At 46.0% G+C, this 25,236-nt stretch overlaps 2 protein-coding genes across 6 annotated transcripts in view; one reads left to right on the top strand and one right to left on the bottom strand.

Moving 5' to 3' along the window:
* Window positions 1-22,026, top strand: part of LOC121284753 (nuclear envelope integral membrane protein 1a-like) — a 55,941-nt gene extending 33,915 nt beyond the window's left edge. For 3 of the 4 annotated variants that reach the window (XM_041200314.1, XM_041200315.1, XM_041200316.1), the window contains exons 8-9: window positions 12,553-12,723; window positions 19,214-22,026. In XM_041200314.1, the coding sequence (XP_041056248.1) occupies window positions 12,553-12,723; window positions 19,214-19,409 (367 nt within the window). In that variant the 3' untranslated portion in view covers window positions 19,410-22,026. Of the gene's footprint in view, window positions 1-10,697; window positions 10,810-12,552; window positions 12,724-19,213 lie in introns of those variants that run through there. The other variant, XM_041200317.1, reaches the window with a different exon arrangement.
* The window catches only part of LOC121284752 (major facilitator superfamily domain-containing protein 6-like), a 78,506-nt gene continuing 75,294 nt past the window's right edge, over window positions 22,025-25,236 (bottom strand). For both annotated transcript variants that reach the window (XM_041200312.1, XM_041200313.1), the window contains exon 7: window positions 22,025-24,451. In XM_041200312.1, the coding sequence (XP_041056246.1) occupies window positions 24,161-24,451 (291 nt within the window). In that variant the 3' untranslated portion in view covers window positions 22,025-24,160. The remainder of the gene's footprint in view (window positions 24,452-25,236) is intronic.

Genomic DNA, 25,236 nt, shown 5'->3' with positions numbered 1-25,236 from the left:
ATACCCCAAATGTACACACTAAGTTTTAATTTTTAATCAATGGAAATGCTCTAAACTATATCGGAGATTAATCCTGCTAGTTACTGCTGATCATTTTCTTTAACAAATGTTAACGAGGCTTTGAATTTTCCTTGTAGGTATTTTCTTTGCACCAATTGCTGTTTCCAAAGCATTGATTTCCCAGTGTGCCTTTAAAAAAATTAAACCTCCTTTGAAAGCCCTAAGAACTAACATGTCTACACTGGTGTTTTTGGCAGGTGAAGCACCTGGTCTAATCTAGTTGTTGCCCTCTAATATTTCTGATTTTCAAGGAAAAGCCTGAACAATTTATAGATTCTTTAACAGTAATTTGTGGCTTAGAATTCCGTAGTCTAACCATTTTCTAACCTCCCTTTCGACTCTCCTCAAGGTTATCTTAAATTTGTGCTCCCTAGTTACTGTCTCCCTGTTCAATGGAAAAACCTGTCACTATTTTCACTATAATAACCCTTCACAACAATAAAGAACTCTGTTGGACCACCTCTATTTCCTTAGTGAATAAAGTCCCAACTTCTTGAGTGTCCTTTTATTACTGTGACCTGTCATCCACCATTACCATCATGGTGAATCCTTGGTGAATTGTTTCCATTGCTTTTATGTCCTTTCTATAATCAGATGCCAAAAACTGCCACCCAATGTCTGATAGTTTTAAATTATCTCTGTTTTGGTATTTGGTGCTTTTGGATTCAAAATGAAGGGTTTAGTTGTTTTTATATGGATTTACCTAGCTGTCTGCTTCTTAAGTGACCTAGTGTCTGCACATCAAGTTTTTTTGCTCTTTTACTCCCTTTAGGGTATATTTCTTTCTTCTTCTCTTAATTCCAAAATGTATGGCTTGAATCACATTTAACTACATTGGCTCCCTATCTGCCCATGCTGCTAGCCTAACCTGCCCTGCAGTCGTCACAATTCTTGTCACAAATTGCCATATACTCTAATTTGGTTTTATCAGTAAATGTTATTTTTTCCTCAGTATCTAAGTCCAGATGATTCACCTCTATGCTAAATAAGAGCAGCATAGACCTCTGTGGAACACCAGTCATCACATCTTTTTTATTATTCATTCATGGGATGTGGGCTTCACTGGCTGGTCCAACATTTATTGCCCATCCCTCGTTGCCCTTGAGAAGGTAGTGGTGAGCTGCCATCTTGAACCTCTGCAGTCCATGTGGTGTAGGTACACCCACAGTGCTGTTAAGAAGGGAGTTCCAGGCTTTTCACCCAGTGACAGTGAAGGAATGGTGATATATTTCCAAGTCAGGATGGTCAGTGACTTTGAGAGGAACTTCCAGGTGGCTATGTTCTCAGTTGTGTGCTGCCCTTGTCCTTCTAGATGGTAGTGATCGTGGGTTTGGAAGATGTTGTCTGAAGAACCTTGGTGAATTCCTGCAATGCATCTTGTAAATGGTACACACTCTTCCTAATATGTGCTGGTGGTGAAGGGAGTGAATATTTGTGGATGTGGTGCCAATCAAGTGGGCTGCTTTGTCCTGGATGGTGTCAAGCTTATTGAGTGTTATGGGAGCTGCACTCATCCCAGCAAGTGAGGAGTATTCCATCACACTCCTTACTTGTGCCTTGTAGATGATAGACAAGCTTTGGGGAGTTAGGAGGTGAGTTACTCGCCACAGGATTCCTAGATTCTGGCCTGTTCTTGTAGTCACAGTATTGATATGACTAGTCTAGTTCAGTTTTTGATCAATGGTAACCCCCAGGATGTTGACAGTGGGGGATTCAGTGATGGTAATGCCATTGAACATCAAGGGGCAATGGTTAGATCTCTCTTGATGGAGTTAGTCATTTCCTGGCATTTGTGTGCCGCAAATGTTACTTGCCACTTGTCATCCCAAGCCTGGATATTGTCCAGGTTTTGCTGCATTTGGACATGGATTGCTTAAGTATCTGAGGAGTTGCGAATGGCACTGAACATTGTGCAACCATCAACAAACATCCCCACTTCTGATCTTATGATGGAAGGAAGGTCATTTGATGAAGGACCCTGCTGGGCCACGGACACTACCCTGAGGAACTCCTTCAGTGATGTCCTGGAGCTGAGATGACTGAGCTCCAACAACCACAGCCATCTTCCTTTGTGCTAGGTATGACTCCAACCAGTGGGGAGTTTTACCCCTGATTCCCATTGACTCCAGTTTTGCTAGGGCTCCTTGATGCCATACTCAGTCAAATGCGGCCTTGATGTCAAGAGCAGTCACTCTTTCACCTCACCTTTGAGTTCAGCTCTTTTTGTCCATGTTTGGACCAAGGGTGCAATGAGGCCAAGGAGATGAATGGTCCTGGCAAAACTCATACTGAGTGTCATTGAGCATGGTATGCTGATTAAGTACCATTTGACAACATGGGGGGTCATCAACCCCTTCCATCACTTTGCTGATGATCGAGAGCAGATCGTTTTGGGGAGAGGGGTGGGGGGGGCGGTAATTGTCCGGGTTGGATTTTCCCTGCTTTTTACGGATAGGACATGCCTGGGCAATTTTCCACATAGGGTAGATGTCAGTGTTGTAACTGTACTGCAACAACTTGGCTAGAGGTGCAGCTAGTTCTGGAGCACAAGTCTTCAGTATTATTGCTGAAATGTTGTCAGGGCCCATAGCCTTTGCACTATCCAGTGCGTTCAGCAGTTTCTTGATATCATGTGGAGTGATTTGAATTAGCTGAAGACTGGCATCTGTGACCCTGGGGACCTGCGAAGGAGCCTGAGATTTTTCATTCATTTGGCACTTCTGGCTGAAGACTGTTGCAAATGCTTCAGCCTTGTCTTTTGCACTGATGTGCTGGGCTCTTCCATCATTGAGGATGGAGATACTCCTCGTCCAGTGAGTTGTTTAATTGTAACGACTGGATGTGGCCAGACTGCAGAGCTTAGATCTGATTAATTGGTTGTAGCATTGCTTAGGTCTGTCTATTGCATGCTGCTTTCACTGTTTGGCATGTGTTATGATGCGTGCCAGGTGGATCAAATCCACGAGGGAAACATGATCACAAGGTCACAACGAGTTTGCAATTTGTATTTTATTTCGAGATGTGTGCCATGAATAAGTCCACCAAGACTCTAGAGATTTTTTACAAAACTAAATTAAACATTTATTAACAAAACAAAAGATTTCAAACACATGCATAGGTCTATAAATTACTATTATAATAACTCCTAAAATCCTTAATTAATCTGGCTTCCAGTTACACCCCCATTAAGGCAATGGTAAAAAATAAATTTAAACAGATCCAGTCAAAAACAATACCCTGGACAGTAGAATTTAAAATTGCTTTTCCCAGCTTCGGTTTCTGTATACAGCAGCTTAATGCACAACTACTGGAGGCTTTGTGTTAGAACTTACAATGCCTCCCCCTCTGACACACAGCCTGTCCTCCTTTATACATATTTCTCCCTTTTACTGCAAATTCTATTGTTCCCCCATGTCTTCCGAATTCTACCTTTCTCATAATATAAATCTTTTCATGGTGCTAACACCATCAGTAACCTTTGGGAAAAATAAACACACTGCTTGGCCTAGTTTCTCTGGCCAGATGTAACATCCTACCATCTCTTTGAAATTCAAACTACCCTGATTTATCTAAAAATGCAAATTCTCTTCACCTCATATTCTAAAACGTCAGCCATATTTACGTATTTAGCATTTCAAACCTAGCTTCCTTTTGATGAATCAAAGCCTCCAGACTAGCTGTTGCCAAATCAATTAAATCTCTTCCCCACACACACACACACACACACACACACACACACACACACACACAATTAACCTACTTTTACAATAAATCGCAATAACATTATGAGAATTGTACTTTCGTGACACATGCAAGTAGTCCTGTATTGTAGCTCCATCAGGTTGACAACTCATTTTTAGGTATACCTGGTGCTGCTCTTGGCATGCCCTGCTTCATGGGTGTTCAGTTTTGAGTTGCTAGATCTATTCCAAATCTATCCCATTTAGCACTGTGGTAGTGCCACACAACATGGACGGTACCCTCAGTATGAGGGCAGGACTTCATCTCCACAAAGACTGTGAGGTGGTCACTTCTACCTGCACTGTCATGGGCAGATAGATTGCGAGGACAAGGTGTGGTTGACTTCTCCTTGTTGGTTCCCTCATCACCCTCTGCAGACCCAGTCTAGCATCCATGCACTTTAGGCCTTGGTCAGCTCGGTTAATAGTGGTGCTACTGAACCACTCTCATTGATGGAAATTGAAGTCCCCTACCCAGGGTACATTTTGTGCCCTTGCCCTCAGCGCTCCCTCCAAGTGGTGTTTAACGTGGAGGACACTGATTCATCAGCTGAAGGGGTGGGGTTGGGGGCCGGTAGGTGGTAACCAGCCCATGTTTGACCTGATGCTATGAGACCTCACAGGGTCCAAAGTTGATGTTGAGGACTCCCATGGCAACTCCCTCCTGACTGTATATCACTGTGTGATCACCTCTGGTGGGACTGTCCTGTTGGATGGTGATGGTGTTGTCTGGGACGTAGTCATTCATGGAATCATACTTACAATGTCAGGCTTGACTAGTTTGTGAGGCAGCATAAGCTCCCACTTAGCAGGATTGACAGAGCCTTTGTTTTTTTCCGATGCCTTGTTCGATGCTAGGCAATCCGTCTGGTTTCATTCCTTTTTGTAGGCTTTGTAGTGGTTCAATACAACTGAGTGATTTGCAGGGCCTTTTCAGGAGCATTTAGGAGTCAACGCATTTGCTGTGGGTCTGGAGTCACATGTAGGCCAGAGGCAGATTTCCTTCCTAAAGGTGAACCAATTGGCTTCTTATGACAATTGACAATAGTTTCATGGTCACTATTACCAAGACCAGCTTTTTTTTAATTCCAGATCTTTTTTTTATGAATTGAATTTAAATTCCAGCTGCCATGTCAGGATTCGGACCCATGCCCCCAGAACATTAGCCTGGGCCTCTGGATTACAAGTCCAGTAACATTACCACTATGCCCCATGATGCAATGAAACTAAGTTGCTATTGCGTGTCTGGTTCCTGAGATAGCCCTGGTACTTGCGCAGGTGCTGTAATTGTCCTGGAAATTTAAAGTTCCAATATGCTGATTTGTGCTGCCCAAAACCCTCCATCTTGGATTACAAGTCCAGTAACATTACCACTACGCCCTGTGATGCAATGAAACTAAGTTGCTATTGCTGTGATCCCAAGATTGAAGAGTTGGGCTAGATGCAAGCTACTTTCTCAGATACTTACCCTATAAATGTTACACTGTGTAATCTCTGGTGTAACTCGGTGATTAATAGTGAAACTCAGCTCATCACCTCCCCGCCCTCACACCCAACTAATCACCCCCAACCCACTCACTCACCTGCTCACCTCACCGACTCACACCTCGCCCACTCACTCGCCCACTCGCACTTCACCCACTCACCTATTCACTCACCCACTGGAAAACCTTTAAGACTTTTAAAAATTTACCTGAATACAACAGCTGATGTTGTAGAAAGAGGGCATGCCCTCTTTGCAGCTCATCTTGCTGGTGGTCCCTGTGGATGGCGGCATTGAAGTGTTGCTAATGCAGCAGGGATCTGAAGTTCCAGCTAGAAGACTGCAAAATGGTAAGACCAACAAGAAGAGATCTTCACAGTCATTGGCGATTGCCCCACCGTCACTGCTGACCAAGGGATCTGGGCTGATATGTGGTGGTCATAAGGCGCAAGCTGATATCTAGCTCTCCTCTGGCTCTCCTCTGCACAAATGTGTTTGTGTTGCAGCACCAAACCGTCTAAATTTAGTTCAATTTTTGTGCTGTCCCAAATTATTTTGAATGTTTTAGGCAGTAAAATGAATTTCTTGAGACTTCCAATGGAAGCACACAATTGGAGTGATAAACTCGAGGATTTCCTGTAGATGGTGCTGTGATGCAGTCAAGACTGGAGTGAAGAAAGGATTACCAGTAAAACAAATTTAACATGTACAATGCTTCATGGCAAGTAAACAGCTCTGGGGCATCCTGAGAAAATTTTTAATCTTCAAGCTCAAACTGCTTCCAGAGATTTAAACTGATAATCATGTCAAAAGATTGGCATATTGAAGAAGCTGAGTGTAACTATGACTCATGCAGCAGACTGTTATATACTGCAGACTGGCACACTGTATGCTGTTTAGAATGAATCAGATTAACCATATTTATCTTCATTATTTGAATCCGTTGCTGTTTCAAACCCACCCACTTGAATTGCATCTCCAGGCCATTGTTCTGCTGCATTAAGAAAGTTTATTAGCTGGCACAGTCTCCAGCTGATTGTACTCAACATGTGTACCTCAAATGGGCAGGCCGGTGTGTTCCTCAATTCTGACAAAAGGTAATTGACCTGAAAAGTTAGCTTTGTTTCTCTATCCAGATATGCAGCCTGACCCACCGAGTATTTCTGGCATTTTCTGTTTTTAGTTTAGATTTCCATAGGGATCAGTGCTGGGACCACAACTGTTTACAATTTATATAAATGACTTGGATGAAGGGTTTGATGGGATAGTTGCCAAATTTGTTGATGACACAAAGATAGCTAGGAGAGTGAGTTGTGAAGAGGACATAAAAAGGCTACAAAAAGATATAGATAGGTTAAGTGAATAGGCAAAGATCTGGCAAATGGAGTATAATATGGGAAAATGTGAAATTGTCCATTTTGGCAGGAAGAATAAAAGAGAAGGATATTAACTAAATGGTGAGAGATTGCAGAGCTCTGAGGTGCACAGAGACCTGGGTGCCCTAGTGCATGAATCACAAAAGGCTAGTATGCAAGTACAGCAAGTAATTAGGAAAGCTAATAGAATGTTATCATGTAATGTGAGGGGAATTGAATAAAAAAGTAGAGATGTTATGCTTCAGTTGTACAGGGCACTAGTGAGACACATTTGGAGTACTGTATACAGTATTGGTCACCTTACTTAAGGATGTAAATGCATTGGAAGGTTTACCAGTCTAATACCTGGAATGGGTGGGTTGTCTTATGAGGAAAGGTTGGTCAAACTAGGTTTGTGTCCGCTGAGTGTAGAAGAATAAGAGACGACTTGATTGAAAGATCCTGAGGGTTCTTGACAGGGTGAATGTGGAGAGGATGTTTTCTCTTGTGGGAGAATCTAGAATTCGGGGTCACTGTTTAAAAATAAGAGGTCGCCCTTTTAAAACAGAGATGAGACGAAATATTTTCATTCAGTGGGTCATGAGTCTTTGGAACTCTTCCTGAAAAGGTGGTGGAAGCAGAGTCTTTTAATATTTTTAAGGCAGATAGATTCTTGGTAAGCAAGGGGGTGATGGATTATTGGGGGTAAACGGGATGCAGATTTCAGGTTACTATCAGATCAGCCATGATCTTATTAAATGGCGGAGCAGACTCATGGGTCTGAATGGCCTACTCCTTGTCCGTATGTTCGTATCAGCAATATTTTGCTTCTGTATTCTCCACATCTGATATAAAAATGTGCAGACAAAACAATCTTGACTAATGCAGTAGTGAGGTGGCATCTTGTAGAAGTGACGGGGGTCTCGGCTGCCAGCTGGAGAGCTGGCAAGAGCTCTGCATCAGCTCTTTTAGGGAAGGCCCACCACATCTTGATAGGTCATTGGTGGATGAAGGCCCCAGGGGACAGAAGTCCCACCTGCCAAAAGCTGCCAGCCTATCAGAGGATGGCAGCTCTATTGAATGCCAAAGCAGTGACTGCTGCTGATATGGCACACACCCCAGGCCTAGGATCGTTGCCGTATCCCAAATCACAGATGAATGATGGCGGGGTTGGGGCCACGGGATGGGGGTCGTGGGGAAGTGTTGGCAGCAAGGGCATGGATGTGGCTCTCGTTGGTCTACCCTGCTTCCCAAAGCTGGGTCTCTCATCAGGCATTGTGCCTTTGAAAGAGGACTCTGCCCCCTGGGAGCCCATAAGTATCCTTGACAGAGTTTGCTTGTTATGTTCCCTGTATGGCGAGCACCCTGCCCGCCACTGAGTTGATGCCAGAAGTGGTGGGATGAGGCCCTAAGGTGTACACTAATTACCCACTTAAAAGCCTCAATTGGTGGCTGGGTGGAAAGGCTGTCCACAGGCCTTCCCGCCATAGACTTAATTGGGGTGGAGGCGGGAAGGTGGCCAGTCCCCACCCACTATCCTTCTATTCTATTAAATGCTACTCCCACCACCAAACTCAGCATGGGGGAGGGCAATGAATCCAATTGTGGTCATTACAGGACAGGGCAGAATTTAATGCAGGTCAAGGGAGCGGGGAACAAGGCTGGGGGTGGGGGTGTTGAATTCCCAGGAAATGCCATGTCGACACTGGGAGGGAAGCGCCTAATTATTCCGCTGGCTGGGACAAAGCAGGAGGGAATACCAGTGGCATGTGGCAGGAAGGTAATTTTAATGGCTTTGTGCGTAATATTAATTAAACTACAACTTTTAGTGAATCAGTTCTACCTTTGCAATTAAGTATGAGGCACACGGGAATCATGGGCCTTCAGTTTCCCGACCGGTTAAAGTTGGCAGTGAACAGGTAACTCGGCCCTCAAGGTGGAAGGTGAGCCAGCTGGAGCTGCCTGCCACCACTGTATTCTTATTGGAAGAGGGGAGAGGAGGCTGAGGAGCATCATGGGAGAGGTCGAGGGTTGCTGAGTGAGGGCCAAGGATCACTGAGAAGATGATGGGTGCCACTGACGGGAGATTGAGGGTGAGCTTGGGCAAGACCACGGTCGCTAGGAGTGGACAAGGATGGCCTTGGGGGTCCTGGAGCTTGGTGACTGGATGAGACCCCGTGTTCCTGGAGCCCAGTGTAAAGAAGGAATGGCACAGAGGAAGGATGGAACTGGGTATAGTTAAATAGTAGCCAGAAGGGCAACAGGGGGTGCAACCTGCAGCCAGACCAGACACTAAGGGAAGTCAGGAGGGGCCAACTGTGGGCCAGTCTGACCCAGAGCTATGGCACATCCCAGAGTCTACCATAGATAAAAGCAAAATACTGCAGATTCTGGAAATCTGATATAAGAACAGAAAATGCTGGAAAAACTCAGCTAGCCTGGCAGCATCTGTGGAGAGAGAAACAGAGTTAACATTTCAAGTCTGTATGACTCTTCTTCAGGGCCAGAGAGTTTGTACGATTCAGAACAGATCCAGAGAGCCAGGCCAATAGATCTGTGGGTCTTGGGTGCCATTGTGAGCTTCCACAAGGTGCAGGGGATAATTGACTGTACACATGTGGCAATTGGAGTTCCCTGGGCCCCTGCAACTTTTGTCAACAGAAAAGGGGTTCCACTCCATTAATGTGCAATTCGTGTGTGACCACAGGAGACTTTCCTCCAGGTGTGTGCTCAGTTCCCAGGGAGCTCTCATGATGCAGGTGTTCTTTGCTATTCCTAGATGCCACAGCTATCTGAGCCCTCTACAGGCCTGCAGGGATGAATTCTGGGCGACAGGGAGCTTGTGCCTCATTGCCCCTTGTTGTCTGCCAATAAGCCACTCTATCCACTGCCTTCACCCATACAGGCTTGCTACTGATTCTGCAAGCATCTCACTGCTAACCAGTTCACAACAAAAGCATCCACTACAAATGAATAAAGTAAACAAGGCTATTTAATCTCACACTAATATCGACTGCAATCTAAAGTTTGAAACCAGTGTAACCCTTGTTCACCTACATCTAGTTTCTTTTACGCTTACGGTTACTACAATGTGGTGTGATGCTGGCATCAGCCTGTCTCAACCTCATGTCCAGCTGATTGCAATGCCACCATTGCCTGAGATGAACATGTTGACCATTCTCTGGTTGCCTGAGACCTCAATGCTCCGGCATGCTGAGTGGCTCCCACGCAGGTACATCTTTTTTGCCTCTGCTGTTGGAGCCACTGGCTGCTCACTTTCGGAGGGCACTAATAGGAGCCCCCAGAAGAGGCAGGCTGGTGTTTCTCCTCCCTCTTGTTGAGCATTGGCACTTCCTTGACCACTGGGGAGCAGGAGCATCTGGAGGGAGGTGCGGGCATCTTGCTCCCCCTCTCGTCTGGCCACAGCTGCACACTGCCCATGGCCAACAGTGATGGCATGTAGGTCACCTATCCGGCAGCTACTGAGTGGTCTGCTGAACCTGGCTCTGCATGACAGTTGCCAACCATGGAGGAAATCAAGCAGTCGCCCACCTGAGATATGGCAGAACTCATGACCTGGATGGACTCCACCATCACCCGTGCATGTCTATACAATCCCTCTGGTAGCTCTGCCAGATGTTCCTTTGCTTGAGGCTGAATCTGCAGCAGGTTCTGTGGTTGTCACCAGAGGTGTGCCATCAGCTTGGGGCTCAGCACAGGCCTGGTCTCCTAAAGTCCTCCAACTATCAGGTCCCTCATTTGTCACTGCCTCCATCAGCTGCACTGGCATGTCTGTGTGCTCACCTGAATTCTGACCGTGATCGCATACCCTCCCCTGAGGTGACTGTACCTGTACAGGTAGAGGGTGTGGGGTTAAGATGTGACGGTACACTCTCTGAGGCTTAGACACCCTCCTTCTCAGAGGTCGCCTGCAGGTCACAGATGATGGAGCAGGCCATTCCTCTGGAATGTGAGGACCTACATTGGAGAACACAAAATTGGGCTCACATTATTCACAATTTCTCTTCCCATCCCTCTCTGATGCATGTCTCATTTCAGCTCAGTGGTAGACACCAACTTCAAGCCTCCTCACTGTCTTCTCTGCACTCCTGCTTTGCCATCGCCGGGCTGTCCTGCTCTCCAGTCAATTGCACAGTCCCTTCCTCTGCAGGTATGAGCATTCCTCCATTCTTTGCACATTCTTTGGCATTATGTGTCATTATCCCTGCAGACAGTAGGGAGAATGAGTCTCATCAGAATGCAATTGCTTGACAGACAATGGGGCCTCTTAGCTAACCCATCCACACTTCCACTCTCATGGCATTTGTACTACGATGGAAGAATGAGCCTGCTAATTTTGGTCCACATGCATCCAAATCTTATGATCATTTGCTCCTGTGCCTTACATTTTATTTGCCCACCTGCCCAGTCCTTCCCCATGCTGCAACCCATTGTTTGTTGCTCTTTTGGGAGCAACATTGTTCTAACGACAGTATCATATTCACCCTGGCGATGTGAAGGTCTTTGACCCTCTTCCTGCATTGCACCTAGATGCGCCTGTGGACCCCATAGCTGCTAATTTCTGCTGCAAACTCCATCCAGGCTTCCTTGGTCAGGCAGAAGTGTCTCCTGAAGTCCTTAGTGTGGAAGAGCCTGGGCAGCTGGGAAGAGAACCTGTCGGGTGACATCGTTGAACCATGGGGCCACATGTTGTCTACTCTGAGCCATGTGACGGGGGGGGGGGGGGGGGGGGGGGGGGGGGGGGGGGGGGGGGGGGGGGGGGGGGGGGGGGGGGGGGGGGGGGGGGGGGGGGGGGGTCAGTGTAATGATCTTGGGGTCCCTATTAAACTCTGCAACACTGATGCTCCTGGCTTATAGGCATTGCAGGCATGTCTGGGTGCTGTTTAAAATGGCACCCAGACCTCCAACCCTGTCAAGATGGCAGGCTTGGCAACTTCCTGCCCGCCCTACTGCATAATTGGTTGGGCCCCGCACGTCTGCTGCGTTTATTGGCTGGTTGCCATGTAATTGCAGTCGGCCAGCCGTTACTGCTGCGAGCAGAAATGCGGCCACTTCCTGGCCCCCCAGTTGGACCCATGTCGGATGACTAAATTCCGCCCACAGAACTTTCTTTCTGACTCTGAAAGATTATAGTATAGCCCCATTGCCAATGAACAGTTGAAGACTGGAAAAAATATTTGGTTCACGCGAGCAGTTTGTAAGAGCTGCATTTGCAGGTTCTGCTGAATGAAAACTGAACATAAAAATTGAGTTTTTAATTTGTTCAACATCCCAGTTGAATATTTTGATACTACAACTAAATTTCCTGTTTTTAGAAAGTAATTTAAAGTTTTAGAACTTTAGCTCCAAACTGAAGTTCCCTTTACAAATACATACCTGCATCCCTTGTGATTAAATAAAGAAAAGTGTCTCATGGCATCGCAATGACAAAACACCTATGCTTGTTCATTCAAAACATTTAATTTGCTCGACAGTGCAGCTATATTAGAAGCTCTGTGCCACTAGATCTGAATCCTAAAACTGAAACTCTAAACTATTTATGTGAATTTTTAGCCAGGATCCTGGGCAGAAATTCTGTTGGAGAAAGTGGGTGAAGGAATTACAACTTACTGACTTACCAACAAATTAGCCAGCACCAGAATTGCACAATATCACTGCCATCAGAACTGTAGGGAAGGGTAAAGCAACAGAATGTCAGAGGGATTATTCAGAGCAAACTTGAATGAGGATAAGATGATCGTTCATTGGAAGAAACTACTCAGACTGAATTTTTATAAACTGGTTCAGTTTGATTTAATCATTACAAAACACATACTCCTCCTGTACATCACTGATTGTTTACGAAGTAGAAGGGTTTTGCTTCTCACTGTTAAAATGTTTTTTCTGATTACAGAAAAATTAAACAAGTGATTAAAAAGCCACGAGTTTACTTCCTCACTGAAGATGAGTACAAGGAACAAACAGAAATGGCCACTATAAAGGCTCTTGAGGAACTGCGTAGATACTGCAAGGGTCAGAGTTTTCCTACATGGGAAATAGTCTCAAAAGTCAGTTCTCCGAAAAGGTAGGTAGTACCATATCACTGGCCCTGTACAAAGTGATCAGTCTCCTTAGTTATCTATTTTTATGTACGGTCAGACTGGCATTCACTTGCACAGATTGTGGTTAAGATTGGAAAGGGAGCTCCCCTGCTGATAAATTTGTTTAATGAATAGTTAATCAATGCAGACTAATAAACCTGAAGTTTGGTCTTAGCTATTTGTTACTTAAATAACCTGCAGGCAAACTACAGTAGGCTTCAGTTGTGAAGGGGTATTGGAAAGGGTTCTCATTCCCAGTTACTATCCAGTGGTGGGTGGGTGGGTGGGTGGGTGGGGTGGGTGGGTGGGTGGGTGTGTGTGGGTGGGTGGGTGGGTGGGTGTGTGTGTGGGTGGGTGGGTGGGTGGGTGGGTGTCAGCTGATGCGTTTTGGCACCTCAAGTGCATATCCAAGTGTTTTTTTATATATGATGAGGGTTTGTGCCTCTACCACCCTTTCAGGCAGTAAGTTTCCACACCCACAGCACCCTCTGAAAATGTGCTCCTCAACAACCCTCTAATGCTTCTATCAATTACTTTAAAGGTATGCCTTCTGTTTAGTAACCTCTCTGCTAACAGAAACATGTCCTTTCTTAATTTCCACTCTATCTATATACCTCATAATTTTATACACCTCAATTAAATCTCCACTTAGCCTCCCCTGTTCCAAAGAAAATCTACAGAATTTTTCCTCATAACTAATAATGTCCATTCCTGGCAATAACATTATAAATCTTGTCAGTTCTCTCTCTGGTGTGATCACCTGCTTCCTGTAATGCAGTGTCCAGACCTTTAGGCAGCACCCTAGCTGCAGTCTAATAGTGTTTAATACAGCTCTAGCATAGCCGCTGTTCTTACACTCTAGCCCTGTGCCAATAGAAGACAGAATCCCATATACCTTCTTAATTACCTTGTCTTCAGGAATATGTAGACATACACCTCAAGGTCCCTCTGTTCCTCCAAACTTCTCAGATTCCTACTATTTATTGTGTATTCCCTTGCTAGTTTTTCCCAAATGTATGACTTCCTTTTCCTGGATTGAATTCCATTTGCCGCTTTCCAGCCTGACCAATGATCAATATCTTCTTGCAATCTACAGCTTTTTTCCTCACTGTCAACCACATGGCCAATTTTTGTATCATCTGCAAACTTTTTAATCATACCCTCTTTTTGAAATATACCATGAACAGCATGAGACCCAGTATTGAACCCTGCAAAACGGCCTTCCAGTCACAAAAACATCCATTGACTATCAACCTTTTCTCCCTGTCGCTAAGTTAAGTTTGGATCCAACATGCCACTTTGCCTTGAATCCCATGAGCTTTAAATTTTCAGCCCAGTCTGTCATGTGGGGCTTTGCCAAAACTCATGCAGACTACATCAAATAGCTGTTTCTAATCCACTTTTACCAAACCAAATCTCAGATCAGAAAAATTGGCCTTTCCCCAGTTTAAAACTTTTTTCTTGGTCTATCTTTATAGCCTTCCATAACTATTTTAAATCTAATTGAATTCTGATTACCACTATTAAAATCTCTGCCACTGATACCCATTCTGGTTTAAAACAAAAGGTTCAGATGAATGCATTTAAGAATTCTGTACCCTCTCTACCTTTTACACTGAAATTATCAGTTAATGTTTAGGTACTTAATCCTCCTCCACTCCCCACCCCCACTATGACTGCCATTTCATTTCTGTAATTCTCAGCAATTTGTTAACATGTTTGTTCTTCCAAGTCGATCTCATTGTTTTCGGAACTATAGCAGGCTTGTCCAATCCCGGCGGACCACATTTCCATTTTTTCCTCACTCAAGGGACTGATGAGCAAATTTCAGAAAGATAAGGTTTAGCATAACATTAAACATGTCAAGGCCATAAATTGATAATTTAAAAAGAGTAATTAATAAAGATCATTTTTAGAGTGTGAGAGGGACCGAGTCTGTTTGGCTCACTCCCAGTCTCTTGATGTTCACTCACTCACCCTCACCCACTGTGTGATGTGGGTGTGATTGTGTGTTGGTGCGTGGGGTGAGGGTGAGTGGGAATCCTGACACTGCGAATGAGCCAGACACACTCATACTTCCATACTCACTGTCTCTCCCACATTCACTCACTCGCTGCCCTCTCCACACTCACTCACTCACTCACTCATTCTCTTCCACACTCGTGCTCTCTCTCCCACACTCAATCATGCACGCTCTCCCTCGAGCGCGCTCTCCCTCGTGCGCGCTCTCTCCCACCTTTACCCTGACATGCTCTCTCACTCCCACCCCCGCTCTCTCGTCCGCTCTCGCTCCCACCCCCGCTCCCTCGTCTGCTCCCTCTCTCCCATCCTCTCTCTCTCATCCTCATCCTCTCTCCCACCCTCGCTGTCCCTCTCTCTCCCGCCCCCCCCTCTCTCCCGCCCCCCTCTCTCCCGCCCCCCTCTCTCCCGCCCCCCTCTCTCCCGCCCCCCTCTCTCCCGCCCCCCTCTCTCCCGCCCCCCTCTCTCCCGCCCCCCTCTCTCCCGCCCCCCCTCTCTCCCGCCCCCCCTCTCTCCCGCCCCCCTCTCTCCCGCCCCCCTCTCTCCCCGCCCCCCTCTCTCCCGCCCCCCTCTCTCCCGCCACCCTCTCTCCCGCCCCCTCTCTCCCGCCCCCTCTCTCCCGCCCCCTCTCTCCCACCCCCCCTCTCTCCCACCCCCCCTCTCTCCCACCCCCCCTCTCTCCCACCCCCCCTCTCTCACCGCCCCCCCCCTCTCCCGCCCCCCCCCCCCTCCTGCCCCCCCCCCCCTCCTGCCCCCCCCCTCTCTCCCGCCCCCCTCTCTCCCGCCCCCCTCTCTCCCGCCCCGCCCCTCCTCTCTCCCGCCCCCCTCTCTCCCGCCCCCCTCTCTCTCCCGCCCCCCTCTCTCCCGCCCCCCTCTCTCCCGCCCCCTCCCCCCCCCCCCCCTCTCTCCCACCCCCCCCCCCCCCCCCCCCCCCCCCCCCCCCCCCCCCCCCCCCCCCCCCCCCCCCCCCCCCCCCCCCCCCCCCCCCCCCCCCCCCCCCCCCCCCCCCCCCCCCCCCCCCCCCCCCCCCCCCCCCCCCCCCCCCCCCCCCCCCCCCCCCCCCCCCCCCCCCCCCCCCCCCCCCACCCCCCCCCCCCCCCCCCCCCCCCCCCCTCCCCCCCCCCCCCCCCCCCCCTCCCCCCCCCCCCCCCCCCCCCCCCCCCCCCCCCCCCCCCCCCCCCCCCCCCCCCCCCCCCCCCCCCCCCCCCCCCCCCCCCCCCCCCCCCCCCCCCCCCCCCCCCCCCCCTCCCCCCCCCCACCCCCCCCCCCCCCCCCCCCCCACCCCCCCCCCCCCCCCCTCCCCCCCCCCCTCTCTCCCGCCCCCCCCTCTCCCGCCCCCCCCTCTCTCCCACCCCGCCCCCCCCCTCTCTCCTGCCCCCCCCTCTCTCCGCCCCCCCCCCCCCCCCCCCACCCCCCCCCCCCCCCCCCCCGCCCCCCCCCCCTCTCCCCGACACCCCCCCCCCCACCCACCCCCCCCCCCCCCCCCACCCCCCCCCCGCCCCCCCCCCCCCCCCCCCCCCCCCCCCCCCTCTCTCCCGCCCCCCCCCCCCCCCCCCCACCCCCCCCCCCCCCCCCCCCCCCCCCCCCCCCCCCCCCCGCCCCCCCCCCCCGCCACCCCCCCGCCCCCCCCCCCCCCCCCCCCACCCCCCCCCCCCCCTCCCCCCCCCCCCCCCCCCCCCCCCCCCCCCCCCCCCCCACCCCCCCCCCCCCCCGCCCCCCCCCCCCTCTCTCCCGCCCCCCCCTCTCTCCGCCCCCCCCCTCCCCGCCCCCCCCCCCCCCTCTCCCGCCCCCCCCCCCCCTCTCCCGCCCCCCCCCCTCTCCTGCCCCCCCCCCCCCCCTCTCCCGCCCCCCCCCCTCTCCCCGCCCCCCCCCTCTCTCCGCCCCCCCCTCTTCCCGCCCCCCCCCCCGCTCCCGCCCCCCCGCTCCGCCCCCTCCTCTCCCGCCCCCCCCCCCTCTCTCCCCCCCCCCCCCCCTCTCTCCCGCCCCCCCCCCCCCCCCCCCCCCCCCCCCCCCTCTCTCCCGCCCCCCCCCCCCTCTCTCCCCCCCCCCCCTCTCTCCCGCCCCCCCCCTCTCTCCCGCCCCCCCCCCCCCCCCCCCCCCTCTCTCCCGCCCCCCCCCCCCCCCCCCCCCTCTCTCCCACCCGCCTCCGCCCTCCCTCCCGCTTTCCCTCCCTCCCTCCCTCCCGCTCTTCCTCCCTCCCGCTTTCCCTCCCTCCCGCTCTCCCTCCCTCCCTCCCTCCCGCTCTCCCTCCCTCCCTCCCTCCCACCCCCGGTCTCCCTCTGTCTTCCCCCTCCATCTCTTTTTCTGGAGCACATTTGTGCTGCCAGTGTTGCTGCTCCTCCAGTGTGAGCCTATCAGCAGCAAACATGGGAGCAGAGCAGCTTGTGATTGGAGGAGCAGTTTTTTTCAGAATTTTCCACTCCAGTTACCAGCATTTTCAAAACCACCCCCAGGGACCACATTGGGAGGCTTCACCGGCCACATCCAGTGTGCGGGCCACACGTTGGACAAGCCTGGTCTATAGCGTGCTCCCAAGGTGTGATTACCCCTTTTGTTGTCTCTCAGTTCAATCCATATAGTTTCATCTGATGCTCCTTTTAGCCTATCTTTCCTCCTTGCAGCTGTGATTGTTTCTTCAACCAATAATGAGACCTCTCCCCACCTTTTATATTTCTCTCCATTCCACTTGAAAACCTGTAACCTGGAGTGATGAGCTGCCTTTCCCACCCTTTAACTCGCGTTTTACTAATGGCTATGACATCGTTCTTCCAAGTGTCTTTGTGTGCCCTCAGCTCATCTGCCTTTATTCACTAGACTCCTTGCATCGCAATATATACCACTTATCACCAAGCAACTCCTTTGTTGTCTATTTTCTAGCCGTTGTCTCCTCAACTTGCCATACTCACTTAATTTTCTGCCTTCTATTATACAGTTTTGTTTCTCTTTTGAAAAGATGCTCAGGTTCCCATCCCCCTGCCAAACTAGTTTAAACTATCCCCAACATCACTGGCAAACCTCTCCACCAAGCTATTGGTACCAGCCTTGTTGAGGTGCAACCCATCTGGCTTGTACAGGTCCCAGCTCCCCCAAAATTTGATCCCAGGATTAAACATGGCACCATCTCCAGCCATGTATTCAGCTACACTGTCTTTCTATTTCTGCACTCAGCTAGCGTGTGACACTGGAAGTAATCCAAAGATGCTTACTTTTGAGGCATCTACTGAGGACAGGATTGGGCCTGATTGTGATGCCCGATGTTTCTGAATAGTTTGTCAACTTTCATTGAGGCTCATACATGAAGCATGGGCACATGGCTGAGATACTGAAGGGTGTTTGATACAGTTGAAATGAACTCCATGCTTTTAGCAAAAGAAGGAACAAAATAAGTGAGATAAAAAGTAATGTGCTAAGATGGAGCAAGTGCTGTGTTGTCTTTGTTCTTTTAGATGATTACTAAACTGAAGTCCTGTCTGTCTGTTCATGTGGCTGTAAAAGGCATTTTATCAAAGAGAAGCATTGCATTCTCCTGGCCATGTTTATCCCTCAATCAAAAGTACAAGAAACAAAGTAGCTGGCTATTCATGTAATTACAGTTTGTAGGAACCTAACTGCACACGTTGGCTGCTGCATTTAACTGCGAAACAGTGGCAACACTTCAAAACTAATTGTTTATTTGTGAAACACTTTGGGTTATGCTGATGCCAAAAGGGAAAGTTGTCATAATAAATGCTGGTTCTTTCTCTTAATATCGTTTCTGAAAGATTTTAGACCTGGAGATGTAATTTTCTGTAACTGGTACTTGTAGTCCAGTAATCCTTTAGTTTACTTTAAGATTACCTGTTGTTAACTCTGAAGTAATTCTGGTAATATTTGCATATTCAGAACAGGCAGGCATTTGCAGAAGTATGCACACTTAGAATTCCTTGCCCCAGATACTGGCATTAGCTCCACTGTACATCATGAATTTGTATACAACTCAGTTCCATTCCAATATTTAGCCATTTATTTGAAACTTGTGAAGAGGATTAAAGTAATTTGTCAAAAGCAAAATTGTTATGTATGTGGATGACTACTTCTGCAAAATTGGCACTAAAAACTAGATATAAACCATGCAAAATATTGCATGTCATTTTTGTTCGTTTACATAATTTCAGGCCTCCTTTCTCCAACCTCCCACCTCCTGTAAAATCAACCAGCAGGGAGAGCCCATTTCTGTCACAAATTTCACCACAACAATTACTAGTATCAATCTATAGTTCACTGGGGATTTGGAAGAACTGGATAACTGTTAGCTTCTTTGCTACCTTTCCCCACATAACTAGTTTTAAGATGTTTCACTATCGAGTGAAAGCTGAGTTTAAATTCACAGCCCTCTGGCTCCAAAATGTAGCAATCTGCTGTTGCATCTGATAAGTCAAAGCATATCTCTGTTCACCTTCTCATTCTAATTTGCAGACTTGCAGACTTCATCCTAGGAGCTCATCATCTTACACAAGAGGAAGTGCAGAACCATGAGGAACAGTATGGAATTGGAGGTTCCTTTTTGGAGGCCCAACTCTTTGCCACAGAGGAGATTAATGATTCAGCCTTGGAGAATGGGGTAGTGATGGCTGCAGATGAAGAACATGAAGTTGATGAGATAATTAATTAATTTGCCTCACTTACATCTCACTTCATATTCTGAGCTTTACTATGATTGGGAACAGACTAATACAGCAAAATACAATGCGAGAAATGTTTGAGTACTGTCATTGCTGACCTCGATATCTCTGAGAAGTGGATGCACAAAAGGAGACCAAGGAACCCGTGAATTATGCTGCATAATGAATACTTAGAACTCATTGAGTTTGTACTTTTTTAAAGGAAAGTTTGTGCTAAATGAGTATAGTAATCCTAGTGAGTAGCTAATTTTTTATGTGACTTGGCTGGTAATTAGAGCAACAATTCTAGCCCTCTGCCAGGCTTAGCAATTTTTCTAAGCACTAGTGCCTATAATCTTTGTTCCATTCCTAATGAAATAGTTCATTGTGACCCATGCACCTATGATAAAGTAGCTGCAGAAGTGGAAAACCTAGATGGCCCCTCTCCAGCCACATTCAGGAGTAGTGGCTTGTTTTTCAGATTGTTTGCTAAAAGGGCTTAGAGATGAATTTTAACATCTTGGAAAATCCAATTTGGGGCAGTTTTGGTAGTCTTTGATTACACATCATTCCAATTCATTATTGAAAGACTTTCAGTTGAAGCTGAGACAATGAGGCCATCTACACTACAAGCACAAAGAAGACAAGCTTTGACATAAATGGCTGCAGACTAAAGTCCCAAAGATTGTAGTCTTTTTATAGTGCCTAGTTGGATTTCTTCCCTTTAGTGAGAGTTTCAGTCTTTAAGCATGGAAGATGAAGAAACAAGGAAAACTAGGCATCTGATGTTCTTGCTACCAACACCCAGCCGGTTAATTGCAGGGCTGCATTGATGGGTTAGTTATAATCAGCAGTTCAGACCATCCTGTCCTCAGTTTGTGTAACAAGCAGCTCCACATGACAGATATAGAAAGCAAGTAGCATGGAACTGAGGTGGAAACTGCAGGTTAGGTTAATTGTGATATTTAAGGGGAACACAACATAGTAATATAAATATTGTTTCCTTGTTCAGGATAGACATTTTTTAAATTGTGAAAACAAAGATTAGATTAATATGTGAGATAATTATTGTATTTAAACATGTAGCATTAACCATGTAACTGACTTCAATATGCACATTTTAACAAAATGAATTTTAATTAAGCAGTACAATGTTATTTTGTTAATTCTACATCCAAATCAGGTTTGAAAAAAGGTTTGTTTTTATTTGAAGATTTAAGGGAAAACCAGTCTGAGATGGGACTTGTTCTAGGTCACAGTGCTCTGAGTAAAATTGGACTAAAAGAGTGCTTTACAGTAGTCTTAAATTAATATTATTTAAATGTACTTTCCTGTAGGCAGGGGAAGCTTGCTTTTTGATTTTTGATTCTCTCCCTGTGGACAAGCACCTTGTCTTGTGTTGACTGGAAGCCTGCAGTGGAGAAATGTGCATAAGTGTTTTGTGATTGTGCACATTCAAGCACGTTGAACTTTTTGGTGGTGGGGGTGGAAACTAACAAAAAAATCAATCTTGTACTTTTCAATAAGGAATTCTTCATTCAAAAGATTGAAGATATATGTGCAAAATTGGAATCTCACCAGGAACTTCCTTGAGCAAATGCTGCTCAAAATATCAACTTAAACTCAAATGTGAAGTTGAAATTCAAATTACAATCGGTTTAGAGTAGATGCTCTGACCATTTGCCCATTTTATTTCCTGTTTGGGAAGTTCACCTGCTTTTACCTCACAGTGTTCATCCTGTTAAATTAAAGCTCAAGTTTGCACTCCTACGTAAATATAAAGATGTGAAATCCCATTATTCATTTCATGAGTAGAGCTTATGCATATGGGAGAAATAATATTTTAATCATTGTCCGGTTCCTTCAAGCATATTTTAAGTTTAGATTTCAGTCCACTGTCTCCCTCCTTCCCTTAGTTGTTCTTATAAGTGAAGTCTAAGTCAGAATTTCACTCCCAAGTGGTATACAGTTTATTACAAAAAATGGAACTGCTTTTCCTCTTGTTTCAAATTAAGACTATAGTTAGCCTACCTAGTAATGTTAGCTGATCTGAAAAGATTATTGATATTGCTTGTGAGAAGAATTGATTCTTAATTGTACTACACGCTTCATAAGTATCTGACTTTGAAGAATATGCAGTAATCATTATACGGGTTTAATTTATGTGAGGCTGTTAGAGAATGTGGTTTGCTTTTTTAAAAAAAACAATTTTATTAAAACTTGTTCAGGTACTATCAAGTGATTTCCACGTATAACCAAAATATGCATATCATTCCATGGCATAGCTCATGGTAGATGAAATGATAGTTTGTGTTTGTTCCAACTGGCTAAGAGGGGTTACAACACAAGTTCTGGAGTGAGCAAGATGAGCAGGCATTGTTTCAAAAAAACATTTTATAGCTAACAGCCCCCTCATGTGGAGGGACTATAAATGGGTACTTCCATTACAGCATTTCCCATCGATTTCAATGGACTGGACAACTGAATGAGTTTTAAAATACAGCCATTTATCAATGCAGTCTTAGTGGTTTAAGATTGGTGTTTTCTCATTTCTTGCAAAATATGTATTTTTATTTAAAAATGACAATCGAGTTCATTTGAATTGCTTAGTAAAATGCAATAAAAATCCATTTTGTATAGAGTTTTATTAATAAAATTGTCATAAATTTAACATAAGCAGTTCTTTCAGCACTAACATAAATCACATTGCATAATTTAGTAACATAGTTTACATCGCCACTGAAACAATCTAACAATTTCAACATCCAAGAGCCCACTACAAAATCTATATATTTTGTACAGTGTTATTTGTAATACATTGAAGGCACTAATTGTATAGACAACACAATGAAGTACCTTACAACTGAACCAAAATGGGTAAATCCTCATTATTGCAAATTCATAATGACAGAGGTGCAATTTGTTGTACTTTGAGACCCTTTAATAACTAAGAGATTCAGATGGAACCAGGATAAAATTGTAAATCTTGAAAATATATTTTTTTAAATTATACTTTTGGTTTCCCATACTGCCACTAATGGCCCAGGTCTCTTGGGGTGCTTGCCTGCCAGCTATCAAGAAATGAGTGAGCACTGCTTGAGTTCCCTTGTAGTCCAATTCCCTCTCTTTCAGTTCTGACCCCATTCTGGCATCACCCCCTACAACCCCTGCCAAAACTAGGCTTTTTGGCCTCTGACCTGTTGCTCATTTCATAGTAGGTCTCTAATTATTCATTTTAAAGACAAGGATTAACTGTAGAGTTCATTTTTGGGAGCCTCATTTATTTCAAAGTAGAAACCTTCATTTGAACTTATGTAATTCAAATTCTGTATTCTATTTAATCAGACTGAATCAGCAATGTAACGCTTCAGCTTTTTAAATGCTTCAAGAGCTTTATATGTATTGATATTCCATATTTATGTTTTTGTAGATTAAAAGAACTACCTGACCTTCAGCAATACACAAAATATTGCTGAGTTTTCACTGTAAAGGTACACATCAAGAAATTTAAGTTTGCACTTAAGCAAAGATAATATGCAAATTTGGAAGCATATTATCCAGTGGTATGCTTGTGAATAAATAACCTGTAGACAGCTTACAACTAGATAACGTCTTTGGAGAAGGAAATGGGGGAAAAAATAAGTGAATCTGATGTACTGCTTAACTTGTGAATTACTCTATTTTGTGTTCTAACATGAGTGAAGCAGTTTAGGTTTCATGGTTTAGTTTCAGCCAGCTTGCTACAACCATTTAAATGTCAAATATGCTGCCTTTCGTATACCCTACTGATAACCTTCAAAAATACAGATATCTCTATTAAAATACATAGCAAGCTGTTCATTAATAGCCTGAGAAAATCCCAAAACCAAGTTCATCACTGGAGTTAGGAGAAAAATTGCCTCACACATTATTTAAATACAGGAAATTGGGATTTGTGCATCCAGAATTTTGCAGAAGTATAGAAATATTAAGTTACACGTTTTAAATGAAAACTGGGCCAGTGCTGGAATCCTGGTATAAATAGTGGTTACTTGTTGAACATCAGAAAACTAGTAACCCAAAATTTAGCTTTCTTATTTAGTTCTAATCCTCATCATTCATGTCACAGCATGTATTCTACCTAGAAAAACAACTCGTTGAAAGAAAATGGCTTTCTACAGGAGCACCTCTGGTGATGTCTTCCTCGAAAAATGCTACAGGCTAATTTTGACAAACACACCAGCTACAATAGACACCTGTGATTATTCTGCTTGATAATCCAAATCCAAGATCACAAGTAATTAATCTAGACCCCAGAAATTCTGATACTGAGCTGACTGCACTGCAATAAAACCACACTCACTTTAGTCACCTGACTTGTCTCCTGGTTGAATTTTGGTGCATTGCAATGTCACTTCAGTTTGATACTACAATCCTAACAATTAAACAGTTTAGCTATTTTTAATAGTTTCAATGCATGGTTTTAAGAATTGATATAAATTATGAATGTTTTGGATGGACAGACATTTATGTTAGAATACGTCCTTCATAAATGAACAGGCACTTAAATTCTGCTATTGATGCTCTAAATACACTGAAATGTGCTGTAGAACCTTATAATTTTTGAAATTTACATTATTAGCCATCTGTCTTATTGATGACCTGGGCATATTGCAGAACTATCCTTCAAAAACATTCCTGTGTTTTTTAAAAATCCATCATGGAAAGTCATGAATACAGTTTCCCACACATTCACGTGCTTCATAATCTTTAAATTTGATCATCAGGAGATGTCTTTTTGACTTGGTTGAGTAATGCTGGTTTGCTGAGACAAGTCTGGATCGACATTCCGGTTTCCATTTCCTGGCAATGGTATTAAGTTCCTAGGCAAATTTGACTGGCTGAATCCATTCTCAGTGGATTGTGTGGAGCCTATGCTGATTTGCTCATCTGGTTCAGAGGTAGCGACAGGGTCTTCTGCCTTTGCTTGCTTGATGGGACTGGGTGATGGTTTAAAGTGTGGAGGACACCTAATTGGCAAAGTGTCTGCAGATACTGGGCAATCATTTTCCTCCTAAAGTGAACATAAAAACACATTTAAAGCATAGCTGATGATTGCTAAATCCAGATAAAAGATGAGGACTAAGGACTTCTTCCAAAATGAATGAGTAGTCATTATAAAATTTAAAATGCTGGAGCCAGAGTGAGCGACGCTGAGAGAGAACAGTGCCAGAGACTCACAGTTAAACGTGGCAGGATGGGGGAAGGCAGCGGGAGTCGAGCGAGGCTGAGAGAGAGAACAGTGCCGGAGACCCACAGTTAGAAGAGACAGAGGGAAGCAGTCAGCAAGGGAGAAAAAAAATCAAAAGTGTGGGAAAGTGGGTAAATGATTTGTTGATATTTCCCTTCTCTCTCTAAACTTAGGGCAGTCATTTAAACCAGGAAATGGAAAATGTAACATTTTCAAGTATAATACTGCATTAATAAGTTTCAGCACAGAGCAGGTCTGGAGGTATTAATTGAAAACAATAGTTTAATCAGGTACTAACCAGATTCTAAAAGTGGGAAGGAATATCATGGATGGACAGCTGATACCTGTTCCTTGAATTCCTGCACCATATGGGAACTTCAGAGCATTTCACGTGTCTTGGGGGACCATGTGCATCTCTAGCTGCTTCAGTTTGAGCTCGGCATTTCCAAACTTAAATGGCACAGTTCTTAAAAGCATACAGGGACAGAGGGACCTGGGAGTTCATGTGCATAAATCTTTGAAGATGGTAGGATATATTGAGTGAGCAAGAGCAAAGCATATGGGATGTTGGGTTTCATAAATAGAGCTGGGGTACAGAAGCAGGGAAG

Source organism: Carcharodon carcharias, chromosome 12, assembly GCF_017639515.1.
Source record: "Carcharodon carcharias isolate sCarCar2 chromosome 12, sCarCar2.pri, whole genome shotgun sequence".
Taxonomy (NCBI): Eukaryota; Metazoa; Chordata; class Chondrichthyes; order Lamniformes; family Lamnidae; genus Carcharodon; species Carcharodon carcharias.
The sequence above is the reverse complement of the archived record's forward strand: the minus strand, read 5'-3'. Positions and strand labels throughout refer to the sequence as shown.